This window comes from Bufo bufo, chromosome 2 (assembly GCF_905171765.1).
Source record: "Bufo bufo chromosome 2, aBufBuf1.1, whole genome shotgun sequence".
NCBI classification, from domain to species: domain Eukaryota; kingdom Metazoa; phylum Chordata; class Amphibia; order Anura; family Bufonidae; genus Bufo; species Bufo bufo.
This window is the reverse complement of record NC_053390.1, coordinates 14,147,044-14,170,220: the sequence shown is the minus strand read 5'-3', so window position 1 is coordinate 14,170,220 and position 23,177 is coordinate 14,147,044. Positions and strand designations below refer to the sequence as shown.

The window sequence follows — 23,177 nt, the reverse complement described above, 5'->3', positions numbered from 1 at the left end:
GTGTGTGCAGTGACATGTAATGGAGGAGCACCAGCCTCTTATATCACAAGGTAAGACCCGTCATGTGCAGTGTATACACGTGTGTGCAGTGACATGTAATGGAGGAGCACTAGCCTCTTATATCACAAGGTAAGAGCCGTCATGTGCAGTGTATACACGTGTGTGCAGTGACATGTAATGGAGGAGCACCAGCCTCTTATATCACAAGGTAAGACCCGTCATGTGCAGTGTATACACGTGTGTGCAGTGACATGTAATGGAGGAGCACCAGCCTCTTATATCACAAGGTAAGAGCTGTCATGTGCAGTGTATACACGTGTGTGCAGTGACATGTAATGGAGGAGCACCAGCCTCTTATATCACAAGGTAAGACCCGTCATGTGCAGTGTATACACGTGTGTGCAGTGACATGTAATGGAGGAGCACCAGCCTCTTATATCACAAGGTAAGAGCCGTCATGTGCAGTGTATACACGTGTGTGCAGTGACATGTAATGGAGGAGCACTAGCCTCTTATATCACAAGGTAAGAGCCGTCATGTGCAGTGTATACACGTGTGTGCAGTGACATGTAATGGAGGAGCACCAGCCTCTTATATCACAAGGTAAGAGCCGTCATGTGCAGTGTATACACGTGTGTGCAGTGACATGTAATGGAGGAGCACCAGCCTCTTATATCACAGGGTAAGAGCCGTCATGTGCAGTGTATACACGTGTGTGCAGTGACATGTAATGGAGGAGCACCAGCCTCTTATATCACAGGGTAAGAGCCGTCATGTGCAGTGTATACACGTGTGTGCAGTAACATGTAATGGAGGAGCACCAGCCTCTTATATCACAGGGTAAGAGCCGTCATGTGCAGTGTATACACGTGTGTGCAGTGACATGTAATGGAGGAGCACCAGCCTCTTATATCACAGGGTAAGAGCCGTCATGTGCAGTGTATACACGTGTGTGCAGTGACATGTAATGGAGGAGCACCAGCCTCTTATATCACAGGGTAAGAGCCGTCATGTGCAGTGTATACACGTGTGTGCAGTGACATGTAATGGAGGAGCACCAACCTCTTATATCACAGGGTAAGAGCCGTCATGTGCAGTGTATACACGTGTGTGCAGTGACATGTAATGCAGGAGCTCCACAGTTTCTTCTCACATTACATTAGAGGCTACGTGTTCTTTATATGTCAGTCATATCCATAGGGCTCCAGTCACATGATGAGAGCGTGTCCTTCTGGCCTCCATCGGGCCGGTATAGTAGACTATACTACAGAGACGTCTTGTACAATCCGTGTTCTGCATTGTATATATATTGTAGATCATACATGGAGTTTATGGGCAATGTCCGCCCCTGTACGACTGTCTGTCATCGATGTAGAACAGGCGTGTGTTATGTAAGTCGTTGGTGTCTCAATAAAATGTGAGAAAATTTGTATTAAAATTCTTGTCTGGCATCGGCTTTAAATTGCTGAATGTGATCCTGTTGTCCATCACTTCAGCGATAATTGATTGCTGCCCATTACCCCTGAGGAAGCCAGTGTAGCTGGCGAAACATGTCGGGGGGCAGTGTTAGGTTTTAATTAGCGGTCACTCCGTCACTGTCTATTAGTTCCTGAATATCAGTCCGGATGGACTATAGGTTCCACATTGCTAATAGTTGGTATCTTTAGGAGATAGTGTTGGCTAGTTCACGTCGGCACTATCTGTCAGCAGACAGCTAGCACCTCTAGTCGCCTGGTGTTTCGTACACCACAATACATTTCATAGGCTTTTCAGCAAGGCTACTAGAGTTAGTTTCAGACAATACTTGCTGACGTGATACGGCAAACAATTGCCCGTTCCCCTCTGGGGGCTAGGGATTGTGCAGGTTCCTCTCCCACCTTTCTCTTCCCTCCCTACCTCCTATAATACCATGAGCCATAATTAACAGTGGCAGGGTGACTGTGTTTTTAAAGTCCTAGCTACTTTTTTTTTTTTTTTTTTTTTTTTTTTTTTGTTTTCAATGGTCTGTACAACCAAGAACTTTGGTGTTCTATGCATATTATTCTGTTTTTAATGCATATCGAATAAAAGTGATATATTAATTGGACTTGGGCCAAGATAGGTTTATTGCCTACTCAGGCATTTGTAAATAAAGTTAATATTAACCTTGCCCTAGTCTGGTCCTGTAGTTATAGAGAAAACAATCTCAGAATGGCTTGGATAAGTAAAAGCGTTCCAAAGTTATTACCATATAAAGTGACACGTGTCAGATTTGCAAAAAATGGCCAGGTCCTTAAGGTGAAAAATGGCAGGGTCCTTAAGGGGTTAAGGTTCCACATGTAGACACAACAGGCAGGTTCTGCAGGGGCGGGGCTTACGATGCTCCATTGTGACAGAAAAGCCAACCACTAAGTGGTATAGAGGTAGACAGACTTGTGTAGCTGTGCAGCAGATCTGTCCTCCAGCCCAAGCTCCTGTGATAAATGTGGAGCCTCTCTAGATTTACTCTGTACGTTTTTAACAGGATTAGTAAATCTGCCCAGGTAATTACCCAATGGTTGCAGGGTGTCCAGACCATGAGGCAGCAAAGCAGCTCCAAACCATGAAGTCCCCCTTCACTAGCCCCAAATCATGATGTCCCCCTTGATCAGCCCCAAACCATGATGTCCCCTTCACTAGCCCCAAATCATGATGCTCCTTGTTTTATTCAAATGATGTCTAGTTGCTATTGAAATGCAAAATGTGTTGGCAGAGAGCATGTGTCAGGAATCATCCTGTGATGTCTGTTTAGTTCAGACTGTCTTGCCCTTAAGTTTTCCCTCAGTTAAGATGGTGGATTGTGTCTCAGCTGGGTGCCATCTTGCTTCCTGTTTCAGATATAAACCTCTCCAGCCTGTTACTCATTGCTTGAGTATTGTGTTTTAGCTCCTGCTTGTGCAGTCCTCTCGCCTGGAACTTGCTCTCTGGTTTGTTCCTTCTTCTTGCGGTTTACCATGTTATTCCTGGACACCTGCCGACCACTCTTTGGGTTTCCCCCTGACTTCTCGTCTGGATCCCTGCCTTCATCTGCATTCCTGCTACCTCCTGTTCAAGACTCCGTTGCCTCCTGTGTTTAGGCCTTGTCCCTGCCATTGGATTCCAGCAGTATTCCACTGGTATCATGACAGAATACTCAAGTCTAAAAAGGAGTGCTCCGGGACTGGGAGTTCAGAGGTTCGCATTAAACAACTGCAGACTGCTATGGCTTATATGCGCACCGAGATGCAGACTTTGAAAAATAAATATGACGCCTTTGAAGGACAGTCTTCCCACAACATCCAAATTTATGGACAAGCGATTCAAGAGCTACATGGTACCATGCAGACATCTGACCGGATAGTCCACTTTGAGAATCGAGTTTCTGTACCACGCGCTATAGTGCCTGCAATGACCCCTAAGTTGCCACCAATCAGACTTGGCGGAGACAAATCCCGGGGATTGCTCAATCAATGTAGGCTATACTTTGATGCAAATTCAACTCAGTTTCCTAGATGATCTAAAGTCTTATGTATTATTATGCTGCTGACACATAAAGCCATTGTCTGGGCTAGTCCGTCGCCCGGCTAAATCACTTAGAGGACTTTATCAATGCCATGAGTCAAATGTTTGACAATCCCAATCGAGGTGCTACAGCTGAAGCAGCATTACTAGCATTGCACCAGGGCCCTGTCACAGAGTATGCAATGGAGTTGAAGAGGTGGCCTGTAGACACCGATTGGAACGACGCAGCGCAAATGTCTTTTTTTTAGGAAAGGACTATGCAGCGCATTAAAAGATTAACTTGCTTGTGCGGAGGCCCCTTTAGGTTTGGATAATTTTATTAACCATTGCATTCGAATTGATACCCGACTGTCTGAACGACGACAAGAGAAATGGGCTACCTTGAATTATGATACTAAGCAGTCCCAAAAACTCACTGAAAAAAGTGGCCTAAACGGGTGAAAATGCTCCAAACCCAGACACTGTAGCGTGTCTATAACCGGGGGAGCAATTCCTCTGCATGTGGTCCGCAGACAACGGCAATCCCCAGCAAAAAATGCGTACAATGGAGGATGCCGGGGCGGACCGCATGCACCACAAGAACATCTGAGACACCGTGATGTGGTGCATGAGGGGCTCCGATATGTTCCTGACTGGAAAGTATTGGCAAAGTTCTCAGCTTTTAACATCGGCCTGATGAATTAGCTAGTATTGTCAGTTGCATATCATTTTGGTGCATTGTTTGCAGTGAATTGTACTAAGCAGTCCCCCTCCTTTCCAATCTCCATTTCCAAGGAACCCCAAAGAAAGATTTACAGAGAATCAGGAAGTGAGCCTATGCAAGTAGATTCCATACTAAGACATGAAAGCGTTGATGGAAGGGAGCACAGGCTCCGGGAAAGTATATGCTTTTACTGTGAAAAGTTTGACCACTTCCTTATCAACTGCCCTAGTCATCCGTGGAGGTTGGTGGCAGCTATTACAGATCCTGACTTTTCAGATGGAGAATCAATTCCTTCGTAAACATAATTATCTGAGAAAGCAATCATCCATTCCATTCCATCGGTGGCCCCTCATATTAAGAAAGAGAATAAAGACTCCCATTGCTTCCTTCCCATTAAGTTCTTGATTAACTCTCAGTGGATATCCACCGCTGCTATGGTAGACTCCAGGGCTAGTGGCAATTTATGGACCTTTCTTTTGCTCAAAGGCATGGGGTTAAATTTCAGAAAAAACTCTCACCCATGGTAATGGAGACCGTAGATGGATCTCCACTGAGCTCAGGGCCAGTGGATCAAGAGACGGAACCAATTGAAATCATTATAACACCCCATCACCGTGAAGTCCTATAGTTTCTATTGATCTCTTCTCCACATTTCCCTGTTATTATAGGCCTACCCTGGTTGCAAGCACAGAACCCTGTTATCAACTGGGAAACCAAATAAATAAGCTTCCTAGTGGAGGATATTCTTTCGACAGCTCAGTCTGAACAAGGTTCATAAAATCCGGCTCAAGATAATAAGTCAATAGAGTTACCCTCTGTATATAAGGAATTTGCGGGCGTTTATGATAAACAAATTGCGGACAAGCTCCCCCCACACCGACCCTACGATTGTCCTATAGAATTGCTTCCTGGTACATTTATACCTTTTGGAAACATCTACCCTTTGGAAGGCCCTGAACTAAAAGCCCTCAAGGACTACATAGAAGAAAATTGGGCTAATGGGTTTATCCGCCCATCTTCCTCACCGGCGGGGGCTCCCATATTTTTGTTAAGAAGAAGGACTGTTCTCTAAGACCTTGCATTGATTATCGAGAACTTAACAAAATTACAATCAAAAATCGTTATCCTCTACCATTGATCCCCGAGCTTTTGGAGAGAGTGCGACATGCAAAAACCTTTACCAAGTTAGACCTGCGAGGCGCCTATAACCTGGTCCGTATCAGATCTGGAGACGAATGGAAGACAGCTTTTGGGTCATGTTACGGACATTTCAAATATCTTGTTATGCCTTACATTAAGATTGAAAAATTTTAATTTCACCAGACTGAGATCCAATTCCTTGGCTATAAAATATCACCTCATGGTCTACACATGGACTCTAGCAAGATTAAAGCAATAGTAGACTCGCCTACCCCCAGGAGCATAAAATATGTTCAACGTTTCAGGTTTTGCAAATTTTTATAGACGCTTCATTAAGAATTTCTCAGAAATAATTATTCCTATTACACAGTTGACTAAGAAAGAAAATGTTTTTGCCTGGTCTCCCCAAGCACAGGAATCCTTTTGTCTCCTAAAGTCCAAGTTCACAACAGCCCCTGTATTAGTTCATCCTGACCCAGAACTCGCCTTCATTGTGGAAGTAGATGCTTCAGACTGTGCTATAGGGGCTATTCTGTCTCAGAGAACAGTAGACAAGGGTTTATTGCATCCGTGTGCTTTTTTTCTCCCAACGTTTATTCCCTGCAGAGAAGAATTATGATGTGGGGAATAAAGAACTGTTAGCTATCATTGCAGCTGTTAAGGAATGCAGGCATCATCTTCAAGGAACCTCAGCAAATAATAGTTCTAACTGATCACCGTAATTTGGAATTCCTTAGATCTGCCAAATGTTTATCTCCTCGCCAAGCTCGTTGGAGTCTCTTCCTCAATCAATTCAACTTTGTAATCTCGTACAGGCCCAGTTCCCATAACGGCAAGGCAGATGCTCTATCTAAACATTTTTCCAATTATTACACTTCTACGATTCCACTCAAGACTATTGTTCCTGAGTCTAATTTTGTGGGAGTAATCCATAATTAGGACTTGCTTGAAGAGATAAAAAAGGCCTATGACACAGACTCCTTGGTGTCTCGACTACCTGATGATGTGCATTTAAAGGGTTTCTACCACCAGAAATACTGTTATGTAGCTGACTGATATAGCGATGCACTAATGTCAGCACTTCATAACAGTATGTTTCTAACATTAGTCCCTGCAGCCGTTTTTGTAAAAAAAGCACTTTTATTATATGCTAATGAGCTTCTAGGTGCTATGTGGGTGTAAAATCAGCACCTAGAGGCTCCGTCTACTCGCGCTTTATCCCGCCCAGGTCCCCTGTTCTGCCCGCCCAGCTCCTCTTGATTGATTGCACGGTCCACCGCATCGTTGACGAAATCCCGCACCTGCGCCGTTCACTTCTGTCAGTAGAAATTTTAAACTTAAGGTTCCTTCACCAAAACTAGGACAGAAGTTTGTTGGGCCTTATAAGATTATCGGGATAATTAGTCCAGTAGCTGTTCGGCTCAAGCTCCCACGATCTATAAAGATTCATCCTGTTTTTCATGTGTCTCTACTAAAGCCGGCCGTGCCCAACCCTTTTCCAGAACGTGTCCCTCCTCCTCCCTGTAACAGCGTCCTCGTGCGACACTGTCCCCCTGCTAGCCGCCAAGGTGCCGGACGCCGTGCTCACCTGTGATCATGATCTGTGCTTCCCTGTCTCTGCTGCTGCTCTGGAGATTCCGCTCCGCAGCTTCCAGTCAACCTGAATTCTGCTTGTGCTTGGCTGCTGTACGCATCACTCCTTGAGTGGGGCTGTGTTGTGTCAGGTGATTCCATTGACCTACCCTGGCTCTCCTGGAGGTATTTAAGTGGCTCAGCCCTCTACCCAAGTGCCTCAGAGTCAAGGTCCTATCCTGTGCATTTGAGCTTGCTACCACTTGTATTCCTGACTACGTGCCTTATTCCTAGACTACACTCTTCGTCTGATCCCTGCTTGCTTGCATCGCTCCTCCTGTTGCCGACCCGGATTGTCTGACTTTGTTCCTGTGCCGTCTGACCTGAGCCATTGCTTGTCTCGACTACGTCTCTGCCTCATCCACCGATCCTGTCTGGTTGCTCCTGGTAACGACCCTGCCTGTCTAACTACGTCTATACTGTCGGTACCAGATGCTTCTTGGTCTGCCCAGACCAGCTGCTACCAACTCTGGGACTGCCCTGGAGTGGTACCTGGCAGCTACCGTAATGGCCCAAGTCTATCCTCACCACCAGAGGCTCTAGCGAAGACCAGGTAGCTGCTTAGTCAGGCCCCTACAGGGTACAGCCAGTCTGTAGCACAGTGGGTCCACTTCCAATGATTCCTGACACTCCCAATACGGAGGAGATAGATGGGCAAGAACAGTTTGTTGTAGAGAAAATCTTGGACTCTAGAATTTTCAGAAACCATCTACAATACCTCATTAAGTGGCAGGGTTATGGGTCTGAAGAGCATTCTTGGGAACCAGTGAGTAATATTAATGCTCCCCGACTGATCAAACAGTTTCATCAAAGACATCCTGGGAGACCAAGTCAGGTCTCGTCCAGAGGCCGCTGTTGAGGTGGGAGTAATGTCAGGAATCATCCTGTGATGTCTGTTTAGATAACACTGTCTTGCCCTTAAGTTTCCCCTCAGTTAAGATGGTGGATTGTTTCTCAGCTCGGTGCCATTTTCCTGTTTCACATATAAACCTCTCTAGCCTGTTACTCATTGCTTGAGTATTGTGTTTTAGCTCCTGCTTGTGCAGTCCTCTCACCTGGAACTTGCTCTCTGGTTTGTTCCTTCTCCTTGCGGTTTACCCTGCCTTCATCTACATTCCTGCTACCTCCTGTTCAAGACTCCGGTGCCTCCTGTGTTTAGGCCTTGTCCCTGCCATTGGATTCCAGCAGTATTCCACTAGTATTGTGACAGCATGGCTCCTTTCCAAACATGTTTTTTTTTTTTTTTTTCGTTTTGTTAAGTCATTACATAGTAACATAGTACATAAGGCCGAAAAAAGACATTTGTCCATCCAGTTCGGCCTGTTAACCTGCAAGTTGATCCAGAGGAAGGCAAAAAAACTAAACTGTGAGGTAGAAGCCAATTTTCCCCACTTTAGGGGAATAAAAAATTCCTTCCCGACTCCAATCAGGCAATCAGATAACTCCCTGGATCAACGACCCCTCTCTAGTAGCTATAGCCTGTAATATTATTACGCTCCAGAAATACATCCAGGCCCCTCCTGAATTCCTTTATTGTACTCACCATCACCACCACCTCAGACAGAGAGCTCCATAGTCTCACTGCTCTTACCGTAAAGAGTCCTCTTCTATGTTTGTGTACAAACCTTCTTTCCTCCACACGCAGAGGATGTCCCCTCGTCACAGTCCTGGGGATAAATAGATGATGGGAGAGATCTCTGTACTGACCCCTGATATATTTATACATAGTAATTAGATCTCCCCTCAGTCGTCTTTTTTCTAAAGTGAATAACCCTAATTTTGATAATCTTTCAGGATACTGTAGTTGCCCCATTCCAGTTATTACTTTAGTTGCCCTCTTCTGGACCTTCTCCAACTCTGCTATGTCTGCCTTTTTTACAGGAGCCCAGAACTGTACACAGTACTCCATGTGTGGTCTGACCAGTGATGTGTAAAGTGGTAGGACTATGTTCTTATCACGGGCATCTATGCCCCTTCTGATGCAACCCATTATCTTATTGGCCTTGGCAGCAGCTGCCTGACACTGGTTTTTGCAGCTTAGTTGGCTGTTTATTAAAATTCCTAGATCCTTTTCCATGTCAGTGTTACCGAGTGTTTTATCATTTAGTATGTACGGGTGACTTGCATTATTCCTTCCCATGTGCATAACTTTACATTTGTCAGTGTTAAACCTCATCTGCCACTTATCTGCCCAAGCCTCCAGTCTATACAGATCGCTCTGTAGTAGTATACTGTCCTCTGTAGTATATACAGTATACTGTCCTCTGTAGTATATATATATACAGTATACTGTCCTCTTCAGTGTAAATTACTTTACACAGTTTAGTGTCATCTGCGAAAATTGATACTTTACTATGCAAGCCTTCTACAAGATCATTAATAAATATATTGAAGAGAATAGGGCCTAATACTGACCCCTGAGGTACCCCACTAGTGACAGTGACCCAATCTGAGTGTGTACCGTTAATAACCACCCTCTGTTTTCTATCCCTCAGCCAGTTACTTACCCACATACAGACGTTTTCTCCCAGTCCGAGCATTCTCATTTTATATACTAACCTTTTATGTGGTACAGTGTCAAATGCTTTGAAGAAGTCCAGATATACGACATCCATTGATTCTCCGCTGTCAAGTCTAGAACTTACCTCCTCATAGAAACTGATTAAATTAGTTTGGCATGACCGTCCCTCACGAAGCCATGCTGATATGGCGTTATTTGCTTATTTCCGTTGAGATGCTCTAAGATAGCATCTCTCAGAAAACCTTCAAACAGTTTACCCACAACAGATGTTAAACTCACCGGCCTATAGTTTCCAGGCTCTGTTTTTGGACCCTTTTTGAATATTGGCACCACATTTGCCATGCACCAATCCTGTGGGACATTCCCTGTCAGTATAGAGTCCGCAAATATCAGAAATAAGGGTCTGGCTATGACATTACTTAATTCCCTTAGGATACGGGGGTGTATGCCATCCGGTCCTGGCGATTTGTCTATTTTAATCTTTTTAAGTCGCTGTTGTACTTCTTCCTGGGTCAGACAGGACACTTTTAATGGGGAATTTATTTTTACATTCTGCATGTCATCTGACGTGTTTATTTTCCTCAGTGAATACATTGGAGAAAAAAATATTTAACAGCTTTGCTTTCTCCTCGTCGCTCTCTGCGACTCCACCCTCATTACTCTTTAAAGGGCCGACACCTTCAGATTTATACTTTTTAACATTTATATAATTGAAGAACATTTTAGGGTTAGTTTTACTCTCTTTGGCAATTAATCTCTCGGTCTCTAGTTTGGCCGCTTTTATTTGTTTTTTACATGTTCTATTTTTTTCCTTATAGTTTTTCAGTGCTTCCGTGCTACCCTCCTGTTTTAGTGATTTATATGCTTTCTTTTTGTCATTTATTGCTTTCTTTACAGTTCTATTTATCCACATTGGTTTCTTTTTGTTCCTTAACCTTTTATTCCCATACGGTATTTACCTCTCACAATGAGATTTTAGGATGTTTTTAAAGATATCCCATTTTGTGGCTGTATTTTTATTTTTGAGGACTTTGTCCCAGTTAGTTAGGCCTATTTACTGTATGTAATAAAAGTCATGACCGGGTGTAAACCAAAATCCTGGACTTTGTCAGGAAGTTATAGAAGCTTTGTAAGGCTGGGATCAGAAGTGCAGTTTTTTTTTGGCTAAAGTCAGGAATGGATTCCAAATAAATGAACACATCTCCTTCCTGCTGGATCAACTTCCAGCCTAATTGGAATGTTATATGTTTGACTACTATGTTGTTTGCAAAAAAAAACTTTAAAACTAATTTTCATTTTTATCTTAACAGAAAATCCCAGTAAGAAATGCAAAAATGTCATGTTACCACTAGATGAAGATATCATGCAGCACTCTTCAGGAGAAAACCTTGTTACCCCTAATGTACATCCAGGACTTCACAGTACAGATCTGTCATATAATCCTCCTAATTATAAGAAACCTTCTCCTGACCAATCAGAGATTGTTACTGCAAGTACAAGTCAGAAAAGGATTAAAATGTTTCACTGTGGTAAAGAATCCACAAACAGCTCAGGACTTTCCACACACCGAAGACATCACAAAGGAAAGAAAACGTATTCATGTTCAGAATGTGAGAAATGTTTTAGACGAAAATCAGATTTTGTTAAACATGAGAGATGTCACACAGGAGTGAAGCCATATTCATGTTCAGAATGTGGGAAATGCTTTGCCCAGAAAGTATGTCTTGTTACACATAAGAGATATCACACAGGAGAGAAGCCATATTCATGTTCAGAATGTGGGAAATGCTTTGTCCAGAAAGTAAGTCTTGTTACACATAAGAGATGTCACACAGGAGAGAAGCCATATTCATGTTCAGAATGTGGGAAATGTTTCACACGGAAATCATATCTTGTTAAACATGAGAGAATTCACACAGGAGAGAAACCATATTCGTGTTCAGAATGTGGGAAATGTTTTGCAATTAAATCAAATCTTGTTAGACATGAGAGATGTCACACAGGAGTGAAAGCATATACATGTTCAGAATGTGGGAAATGTTTCACACGGAAATCATATCTTGTTATACATGAGAGAAGTCACACAGGAGAGAAAGCATATACATGTTCAGAATGTGGGAAATGTTTTAGACAAAAATCCAATCTTGTTACACATGAGCGAATTCACACTGGGGAAAAGCCGTATTCATGTTCAGAATGTGGGAAATGTTTTACACAGAAATCAAGTTTTCTAAAACATAAGAGGAATCACACATGAGAGAAGCTGCATTATGAATGAGAAAAATGTTTTTGCTTCTAAAGCCATAATTAAGAGTCATTAGTGAAGTCACACAAGAGAAGCCATATGTCCACAATATATCACTGGGTCATAAACATTGTTTTCATTTCGGGTTGTATATTTGGATATAAAAGCTTAATTGATGTCACATAACAGCTTCTATAAAACATCTGATAAATCCTGATTAGGAAGACATATATATTCTGTTCATGACTTATATTTTAAACCTTACAGTTAACCCTTTCAGCCCCAGAGGGTTTTTCGCATTCTCGTTTTTTTGCTCCCTGCCTTTCCAGGACTATTTTCCCGTTTACATAGCTGTATGAGCGCTTGTTTTTTGTAGGACAAGTTGCATTTTCTAATTCTACCATTTAATATTGCAAACGATATAGTGGGGAGATGGAAAAAAATTCCACGTGGGGTGAAATTGTAAAAATAAAGCAATTCCACAACAGTTTTTTGTTTTGTTTTTACGGTGTTCCCTATACGGTAAAACTGACCTGTTACTTTCATTCTCCAGGTCAGTACAATTAGTGCGATACCACATATGTATAGTTTTTCTTGCATTTTTTTTTTTTTTTTTCCTTTTCATCACCATATTGTGGCCTCTATAACTTTTTTTTGTAGTTATGTGTACGCAGCTGTGTGAGGGCTCATTTTTTGAGGAATGATCTGTAGTTTTCATTCATACCATTCCGGGGTATTTTTTTTGTTCACTTTTTTTATTTATTTTTTTCCCGATTTGCCATATCTGAAAAATATTTAATAGTTTGTATGGGCGCTTTCGCACACGGCGATACCCATGATCTGTATTTTTTTTTATAGTTTCCAATTTTTTTATTTATATTTTAGGGAAAGGGGGTGATTTTTTAGATTTTAAAAAATATATGTTTTTAAACTTTTTTTTTCATAGTATTTTAGAGTTCCCATAGGGAACATCAGATTTCTTCTCTCATACACCAACATTGGAGTGTATGAGAGTTACAATGTATTCCTATGAAGCCCTGCCACAGGCAGGGGCTTCTTAGGAGCTAACATGCGGCAGCTTGAGGGCTCTTTCACACTTGCGTTGTCCGGATCCGTCGTGTACTCCATTTGCCGGAGCTGCCCGCCGGATCCGGAAAAACGCAAGTGAACTGAAAGCATTTGAAGACGGATCCGTCTTCAAAATGCATTCAGTGTTACTATGGCACCCAGCACGCTATTAAAGTCCTGGTTGCCATAGTAGTAGTGGGGAGCGGGGGAGCAGTATACTTACAGTCCGTGCGGCTCCCCGGGCGCTCCAGAATGACGTCAGAGCGCCCCATGCGCATGGATGACGTGATCCATGCGACACGTCATCCATGAGCGTGGGGCGCCCTGACGTCACTCTGGAGCGCCCGGGGAGCCGCACGGACAGTAAGTATACTGCTCCCCCGCTCCCCACTACACTTTACCATGGCTGCCAGGACTTTAGCGTCTTGGCAGCCATGGTAACCATTCAGAAAAAGCTAAACGTCGGATCCGGCAATGCGCCGAAACGACGTTTAGCTTAAGGCCGGATCCGGATTAATGCCTTTCAATGGGCATTAATTCCGGATCCGGCCTTGCGGCAAGTGTTCAGGATTTTTGGCCGGAGCAAAAAGCGCAGCATGCTGCGGTATTTTCTCCGGCCAAAAAACGTTCCGGTCCGGAACTGAAGACATCCTGATGCATCCTGAACGGATTTCTCTCCATTCAGAATGCATTAGGATAAAACTGATCAGGATTCTTCCGGCATAGAGCCCCGACGACGTAACTCTATGCCGGAAGACAAGAACGCAAGTGTGAAAGAGCCCTCAGTTCACTACGGAGGACTGAGGCTGCCGCACAATGCATCCGACTCCCCTGATCCTCATGTTTGACCACAGCATCTGAAGGGTTAAAAGTCTGAGATCATTGTTACCGCCAGTCACGGACATTAGCTGCTGGTGTCTTCTATATGAAACATCAGGCACCTGGCAACTATGGCGCGTGCAAGAGCTTATTGTTCCTTCCGGAAATGAAGTAATACATTCTCAACCTTCCTGATCGCTTTACTCCAGGCTAAATAGATCTCAGGACATCTGGAAAGATCTAGGGAATGGAGATGATATTCAACATTACAGTAAAGTTCATAACAGACACTGGAAGGAGGAGACCTGATTACAGTTACCAAAAAACAATCCTTTGGAATAAGAAGGAATCTGAAGTACCGATCCACTAATGACAAGACTAGGATCATCCTGTTCTTATGGCAGGTGTCATGGCCAGATGGAAATTACCTCTTTAGGTTAGGTATTTATGTGGGCCCTCCTCCAGGGATTCAAAGGTAGATGATCTTAAAACTTTTAGGACCAAGGTCAAGTCCTATTTTTAGTATGGAAGGCTACATCTTAGTAAACCATTCAGGAACCTTTTTTATCAAGGACTATTGTGACAAGGATAAACTTACAGAATGGGCAACATTTTGACTTTTTAGGTTCATAATCTAAGGCTTTTTCCAAATTTGTCTTTCAGGAAACCTAAGAGGCTGATAGAACTATCCACCCCTTAATAGAATTCAAGCTGAATAGATTCACTTGATCCTTGTGTATGCCCTTTAAGTGGAGACCTGGTTATGACAAGGTCTTCTGGACTATTTCTTAGAGACCATTAGGTTGATATAGTGGCAGTACGGTTGAGTCTCCACAGGTTCTGGCAGAGCTGAGTGCTCTAGACACACACAATATGCACTGGGGGAAGTCTTCAGATACACCCTTGACTCATTTGAATGAGCTGGAATCAAAATGAACTTTTCATGAATTGAAAACCAGAGTGTGGTAAAGGTCTTCATGATTTAATCAAAGAGTCTTCAAGATAGTTAAAGAGGCTGGTCAAACTTTAGACTGTCAAACTGAACCTCTTCAGGTCTTGACAGAGTTCAGTGTCCTAGACACACAAACTGCAGTGGGGGAAGTCTCCAAGTTATACTATTGACTCAACTGAATGAGTTAGGCCTGAATCTACCAAAAGATTATTTTTCCTAACGTGTGGTAGGATCTTCATGACTACATCAGAGAGGCCTCTAGATAGAAATCGTGGCTAGCAACCTTCAGACTGTCAGACTCAATCTTTCCAGATATTGGCAGAGTTCAGTGCCCCACATATCAAGGGTCTACACTGGGGAAAGTCTCAGTAACACCCTTGACTCATCTGCATGTTGGTAACCATGACCTCTCTGGCCCGAACAGTATGATAGCTGTACTGTCGTCTGGTCTAGCCTGATTTTCATCAATACCCTAATTATCATGAAAACTGGAAGAAAAATGTAGGCCAGCCTGAACCTCCAAGGAATGGACAAGGTATCTGCTGCCATGGGATTGTCCGCCTAATAAAGGGAAAGGAATGTTTCCATCTTGGCACTGAACCTGATTCCAGTGAGCAAATTGTTTGAAGATCTCTGGATTCAGAGACCATTAACCTAGACCTAGACCTTGACTTTCGGTCAGCAACAATGTTGAAGGAGTCTCAAACAAGTACAGTAGACAGAGGGGTCAGGCTTCTGTCCATGTCATGACCTTTCCCACTTCTTTAAGAAGGGTTTCTGATTTGGTGCCAGCCTGTTTATAATGTCTGCTCTTACACTGTTTCCTCATGTCTGTGGGGTGAGTTAGATACGATCTTCTATAGCATTAAAGTCTTTGGGGTTTGAGGAAAGAGACTCCTCAAGGGACTCCAAGAGCCCAATGACTGACTATATGCCCCTCTAGGTGAGTTCTCAACCTAGTTCAGAGCCATTATTGGTCAACAGAATCCAGATCAGGTGGAAAACAACACACTTATCTCTGAAATGTTTCTACCATCTGTAGGATTGACAAGCTTGAAATGACAGGATACACCAAATATTCAACCCCTCTGGGTTACGGTTTCTACAGGCTTAGGATGTCACATTTGGGTGTGGGAGGGAAACACCACGCCAAACATAGGAGGGAAAGGGGTGAAGGAATAAGGCCTGGAAACTAGGGTAGGGAGATGGACACCTAGTAAAACCCTAATCAAAGTCCTGACTAACTACCCGTATGAACAGACCCCAGAGGTCTGAGTTCATACACAGGAATACCTAATGTCTTAACTCACCCAATAGGACCCTGGTACTAATGTCAGGACTGAGACAACCTGTTCATCCAAAAGGAAGGACGAACAGGAGTCTCCCTCAGGCCTTAATACAAATGACAGGGAAAAGCTACACACAAAATAACCCAGACAAAATACAAAAGGGAAAGAAAACACTTAACTTCAAGTGGCAATGGCAGCACCAGGAACTCAGCGAAGATCCACACACCAGCTATCAACAACTCAAACTGAGGCTATAAACTGTATAGCATAGTGGGAGAAACAACCATAAATAGAGAAGGTTAAATGACCATAATAACCACACCTGGGGAAAGAAGGTGCGGCAAGCACCAGAAACAACACAGACGTCATTTGATCCAAACGGAAAACATGTTAGATCAAACCACGTGTTGCCAGTCTCACCGATCTCGTGCCACCTGTTGCGGGAACGTCCGTGACAGTACCCCTCTTTCTACTCGTGACCTCCGGCAACCCAGGACCAACCTTATTCGGGTCAGACTGTTAGGGCAAAACCCCTACTTCTATGACCTGCTGGGGTCCAAATCAGGTATTGATGTGAGTACTCGGAAGAGATAAACAATACAGACTCAAGGTTGTATCAGAATGATCTCTTATCTTTATAGGGCGGATACAAAATATTTATACCCATTTTCTAGAACTCAAGGACAACATAGATATAGTCATTTTACGTAAGCATCGCTTGATTAATAATAATAATTTTCTTTTTTGATGTTTGCAATTACAAAAAACCTTATCTTATCCTTGAGTTGTTCATCCTTGAGAAGTATCTAGAACCAGTTGTACTCCCAGAACATCAGACACACATAGTTCTGAGAACTAACAAGTAATTAACTTTGTTTGCCTCAAGTACACACGGCTCAGCAATTCTCCATTCTAACCTAAAATAAACCAGGAAAGTAAAATGGAATCCAGGATACAAAATGAAGGTGCAATCCCTCACAGAGACCTGTGAAAGGCTTTCACCAAATGACTGGCATTCACGTCAGATGCCGGTACCCACATCCTCTCCTCTGGTCCATAACCCTTCCAGTGAACAAGATACTGAAGAGATCTATAGAGAACTCGAGAGTCAAAATTCTTGGTGATCTGGAATTCCAAACTGCCGTCCACCATGAGAGGTGCAGGTGGCAAGGGGGACGACTCCAAAGGTTCGTGAAGCACAATCTGAATTTTCTGAGCCTGAGGAAGTTCAAGACGAAAAGCTACAGGATGAATAATGGCCGTGATCTTATATGGACCAATAAACCTTGGATGCAACTTCCAAGAAAGAGCCTTCAACTTAATATTTCTTGTGGACAGCCACACAAAATCCCCCACACTTAGGTCCGGACCATTTATACGTTTCCTGTCAGCCGCACGTTTATACAGTTGTGTTCAAAATAATAGCAGTCAGACATCACTAACCTGATCAATCACTGTTTTTGGTAGAAATTATATTTCTACATGGTAAATAATTAGCAGGTGTAGTAGAGTAATAGAAACCCAACAGACCCAACAGTCATGACATGCATAAGGCTGATTCTCTGTAATTCAATCACTTATTGAAAGGGGCATGTTTAAAATAATAGCAGTGTGGAGTTCAATGAGTGAGGTCATTCATTCTTTGAAAACCAGGTGGCAATTATTGCCCTCATTTAAAGCGAACCTTTCACCTGGATTTCACTTAATAAACTATCAAAAGTACCTTATAGATCATCCTCATTGTGTTAGCATGTATATGCATGGAAAAATCGCTTTATAAATTACTCTTCTCCAGCTCCACAAGTTACGGTAGAAGTCAAGGGGGTAGCCCTTCCCTCACTCCAGGCTGTAACTCCCCTGCCCTAACCCCGCTCTAAGCAGTGTAATTGACACCCGGCTCAGTCGCCAGGACCGCGCTTGTACAGGCGGCGCATGCGCCGTCGGACTCAAGTGCGATCCTGTAACTGAATCGCGCAAGCGCCGTTCCCGATGCCTGCATGTCTTCTCTTCCTCACGCGTTAATCAGTTACAGGATCGCGCTTGAGTCCGACGGTGCATGCGCCGCCTGTACAAGCACGGTCCCGGCGACTGAGCCGGGTGTCAATTAGACTGCTTAGAGGCGGGGTTAGGACAGGGGAGTTACAGCCTGGAGTGAGGGAAGGGCTACCCCCTTGACTTCTACCGTGACTTGTGGAGCTGGAGAAGAGTACTTTATAAAGCGATTTTTCCATGCATATACATGCTAACACAATGAGGATGATCTATAAGGTACTTTTGATAGTTTATTAAGTGAAATCCAGGTGAAAGGTTCGCTTTAAGGAAGGAAGGCAACAAATGTTGTACCTGCTGGTTACAGTGCATTTCTCTCTGAAATTCTGAGGAAAATGGGTCGTTCCAAACATTGTTCAGAAGAACAACGTACCTTGATTAAAAAGTTGATTGGAGAGGGGGAAACATATAAAGAAGTGCAGAAAATGATAGGCTGCTCAGCTAAAATGATCGCAAATGCTTTAAAATGGCAACCAAAACCTGAAAGACGTGGAAGAAAGCAAAAAACTACCATTCGAATGGATATAAGAATAGCCAAAATGGCAACAATCAGTTCCAGGAAGATGAAAGAGGTTACAATTTGCCAAAGAGCACACTGATGGCCTAAAGAGACATTTTGTGGACTGATGAAAGTAGGATTGTTCTTTTTGGGTCTAGTGGCCGGAGACAGTTTGTCAGACGACCCCCAAACACTGAATTCAGCCCCAGTACACTGTGAAGACAGTGAAGCATGGTGGGCAAGCATCATGATATGGGGATGTGTCTCATACTACGGTGTTGGCCCTATTTATGGCAGACCAGGGATCATGGATCAGTTTGAATCCATCAGAATACTTGAAGAGGTCATGCTCCTTATGCTGAAGAGGAAATGCCCTTGCAATGGGTGTTCCAACAAGACAACGACCCCAAACACACCAGTAAACGGTCAACATCTTGGTTTCAGACCAACAAGATTGACGTTATGGAGCGGCCGGCCCAATCCCCGGATCTTAATCCAATAGAAAACTTGTGGGGTGACATCAAAAATGCAGTTTCTGAGGCAAAACCAAGAAATAGAGAAGAATTGTGGAATGTCGTCCAATCATCCTGGGCTGGAATACCTGGTCACAGGGGCCAGAAGGTGGTGACTCCGAGCAACACAGACGTCCAGCAGTTCTCAGAAACAGCGGTTATACAACTAGATATTAGTGACGGGATTCAGAGGAAAGCAAAATCTTCAAACATTTCTCAGTTTATATAGTGAATTTTGAGTTTGTAAAGAAGAATACAAACACTACTAATATTCACTTTTCTTCAGTTTTTTTGAGAAACAACACAAATTTGATATATTTTCCTTCATGTTTTGATTTGGAATATGATGTGTAGTGTTCCCAATGCATTTGTGTATATAGAAATAAAAGCTATTAGAAGGATTTTGAGCTTTATTCACTTTTTTAAACACACTGCTATTATTTTGAACACAACTGTACTTGTTGGCCATATTCATCAAGTTATTTTGAATTTTCCGCCATATAGAAGACAATGATGACGAAAAACGTTCCTCCTCAGGGATACTGGAAGTATCCGAACTAGGGAATGTGCCAAGTTGTGGGTGAAACCCATATGCCCCAAAAAATGTCGACTTACCAGTGGACTCCTGTCTACGATTGTTTATGGCAAACTCTGCCAAAGACAAAAATGAGGACCATTTCTCCTGGTTCTCAGAGACAAAACATCTTAAGTAAGTCTCCAGACTCTGATTAGTGCGCTCCGTCTGTCCGTTCGTCTGAGGATGAAAAGCAGAAGAAAAGGACAGTTGTACCCCCACCCGAGTACAGAATGCTCTCCAGAATCTGGACACAAACTGAGTCCCACGATCCGAGACCACGTCAGAGGGAATGCCATGAAGTTTCACAATGTTGTCATCAAACACAGTGCTGCAGACAAAAAAAAAAGTCAAATGAAATTTTTAGTCGCCAAATTTAAAATGCATACAATTATGGTATAATAATAAAAAGGACGTGTCTCACCTTGTGTAGTCGCCCATTTGTCTCTCCTTTTGATTAGTTCTTCTAACCCCATCAATCTTGAGGCTCACCGTACTTCATTACACCCCCCACCTACTCTCACCCACATGGCTACTGTAGTCATCCCAAAAAAAAAAAAAGATCATGCTTCCTTCATCCCTAGGTGCTGGGCCTTCGCTCATTCGCTTCTAGGCCTCCGCTGCTTGTCTTGGGTTTCTCCATTAAAACTTTTATCTTGATGCCGCTGCAGCCAATCACTGACCACAGTGGAGATCTGCTCCCTCGCATCTCAAGACCATTTACCTTAATGCAAGGGAAGCAGTGATCAGTTATTGGCTGTAACGGCGTCAAACAGGACGTTTTCATGAAGGGACTCAAGACAAGCAACGGAGACTGGGGAGCAAACGAGCCGGGACCCAGCACTGGGGATCAGGTAAGTGTGATCACCAACAAAGGTCCTGCCAGTCTTTAAGGAGTTCATTTTTTTTAAGGGGGTTTCAAACCACTATTCTTCTATATATGACACAGAATGGGTTAAAATAAACTATCCCCGCTGCACTCCTTTTTACACATTTAGAAAAAATATAATATAGCAGATAAAAAATTTTTTTTTATATATATACACTCACCTAAAGAATTATTAGGAACACCTGTTCTATTTCTCATTAATGCAATTATCTAGTCAACCAATCACATGGCAGTTGCTTCAATGCATTTAGGGGGGTGGTCCTGGTCAAGACAATCTCCTGAACTCCAAACTGAATGTCAGAATGGGAAAGAAAGGTTATTTAAGCAATGTTGAGCGTGGCATGGTTGTTGGTGCCAGACGGGCCGGTCTGAGTATTTCACAATCTGCTCAGTTACTGGGATTTTCACGCACAACCATTTCTAGGGTTTACAAAGAATGGTGTGAAAAGGGAAAAACATCCAGTATGCGGCCGTCCTGTGGGCAAAAATGCCTTGTGGATGCTAGAGGTCAGAGGAGAATGGGCCGACTGATTCAAGCTGATAGAAGAGCAACGTTGACTGAAATAACCACTCGTTACAACCAAGGTATGCAGTAAAGCATTTGTGAAGCCACAACACGCACAACCTTGAGGCGGATGGGCTACAACAGCAGAAGACCCCACCGGGTACCACTCATCTCCACTACAAATAGAAAAAAGAGGCTACAATTTGCACGAGCTCTCCAAAATTGGACTGTTGAAGACTAGAAAAATGTTGCCTGGTCTGATGAGTCTCGATTTCTGTTGAGACATTCAAATGGTAGAGTCCGAATTTGGGGTAAACAGAATGAGAACATGTATCCATCCTCTGATGGCTACTTCCAGCAGGATAATGCACCATGTCACAAAGCTCCAATCATTTCACATTGGTTTCTTGAACATGACAATGAGTTCACTGTACTAAAATGGCCCCACAGTCACCAGATCTCAACCCAATAGAGCATCTTTGGGATGTGGTGGAACGGGAGCTTCGTGCCCTGGATGTGCATCCCTCAAATCTCCATCAACTGCAAGATGCTATCCTATCAATATGGGCCAACATTTCTAAAGAATGCTATCAGCACCTTGTGGAATCAATGCCACGTAGAATTAAGGCAGTTCTGAAGGCAAAAGGGGGTCCAACACTGTATTAGTATGGTGGCACTAATAATTCTTTAGGTGAGTGTATATATATATATACAGTTGTGTTCAAAATAATAGCAGTGTGTTTAAAAAAGTGAATAAAGCTCAAAATCCTTCTCATAGCTTTTATTTCCATCCACACAGATGCATTGGGATCACTACACATTCTATTCCAAATCAAAACATGAAGAAAAATATATCAAATTTGTGTTGTTCCTCAAAAAAAATTGAAGAAAAGTGAATATTAGACTGTTCAAAAAAATAGCAGTGTTTGTCTTCTTCTTTACAAACTCAAACATTCACTATATAAGTTGAAAAATGTTTGAAGATTTTGCTTTCCTCTGAATCCCGTCACTAATATCTAGTTGTATAACCGCTGTCTCTGAGAACTGCTGGACGTCAGTGCTGCTCGGAGTCACCACCTTCTGGCCCCTGTGATCAGGTATTCCAGCCCAGGAGGATTGGACTACATTCCACAGTTCTTCTCTATTTCTTGGTTTTGCCTCAGAAACTGCATTTTTGATGTCACCACACAAGTTTTCTATTGGATTAAGATCCGGGGATCGGGCCGGCCGCTCCATAACGTCAATCTTCTTGGTCTGGAACCAAGATGTTGCCCGTTTACTGGTGTGTTTGGGGTCGTTGTCTTGTTGGAACACCCATTTCAAGGGCATTTCCTCTTCAGCATAAGGAGCATGACCTCTTCAAGTATTCTGATGGATTAAAACTGATCCATGATCCCTGGTCTGCGATAAATAGGCCCCACACCGTAGTATAAGAAACATCCCCATATCATGATGCTTGCCCACCATGCTTCACTGTCTTCACAGTGTACTGTGGCTGAATTCAGTGTTTGGGGGTCGTCTGACAAACTGTCTCCGGCCACTAGACCCAAAAAGAACAATCTTACTTCCATCAGTCCACAGAATGTCTTTAGGCCGTCAATGTGCTCTTTGGCAGATTGTAAGCTCTTCAGCACATGTCTTTTTTTGAACAGTGGGACTTTGCGGGGGCTGCTTGCAGATAGCTCTGCTTCACATTAGGGCTGCAGCTAACGATTATTTGAATAATCGATTAGTTGTCGATAATTTCATCGACTAATCGGGAAAAACACCAAAATGACAAAAAAAAGGGGTTTATAAGATTTTAATAGAAAAATTATGTTCAAAGGCCATATTAAAACAAATTGTGGATGGCACTGTTATTGGGGATCTGTGGATGGCACTGTTATTGGGGATCTGTGGATGGCGCTGGTATGGGGAGGGGGATCTGTGGATGACACTGCTATGGGGGGATCTATGGATGCCACTATATAGCATCTTATGCTATATGTGTCATCCACAGATCTCCCCCATAACAGTGTCATCCACAGATCCCCCTCCCCATAACAGTGGCGTGCACAGATCCCCCTCCCCATAACAGTGCACAGATCCCCCTCCCCATAACAGTGCACAGATCCCCCTCCCCATTACAGTGCACAGATCCCCCTCCCCATAACAGTGCACAGATCCCCCTCCCATAACAGTGCACAGATCCCCCTCCCATAACAGTGCCATCCACAGATCCCCCTCCCATAACAGTGCACAGATCCCCCTCCCATTACAGT

At 43.2% G+C, this 23,177-nt stretch overlaps 1 protein-coding gene across 1 annotated transcript in view; it reads left to right on the top strand.

Annotated features, from left to right (window-relative positions):
* LOC120992057 (zinc finger protein 260-like) overlaps positions 1-11,779 on the top strand; it is a 43,547-nt gene extending 31,768 nt beyond the window's left edge. Inside the window, exon 3 of the mRNA XM_040420820.1 lies at positions 11,109-11,779. Within this exon, the coding sequence (XP_040276754.1) occupies positions 11,109-11,772 (664 nt within the window). The 3' untranslated portion in view covers positions 11,773-11,779. The remainder of the gene's footprint in view (positions 1-11,108) is intronic.
* The last annotated feature ends 11,398 nt before the right edge of the window (positions 11,780-23,177 follow it).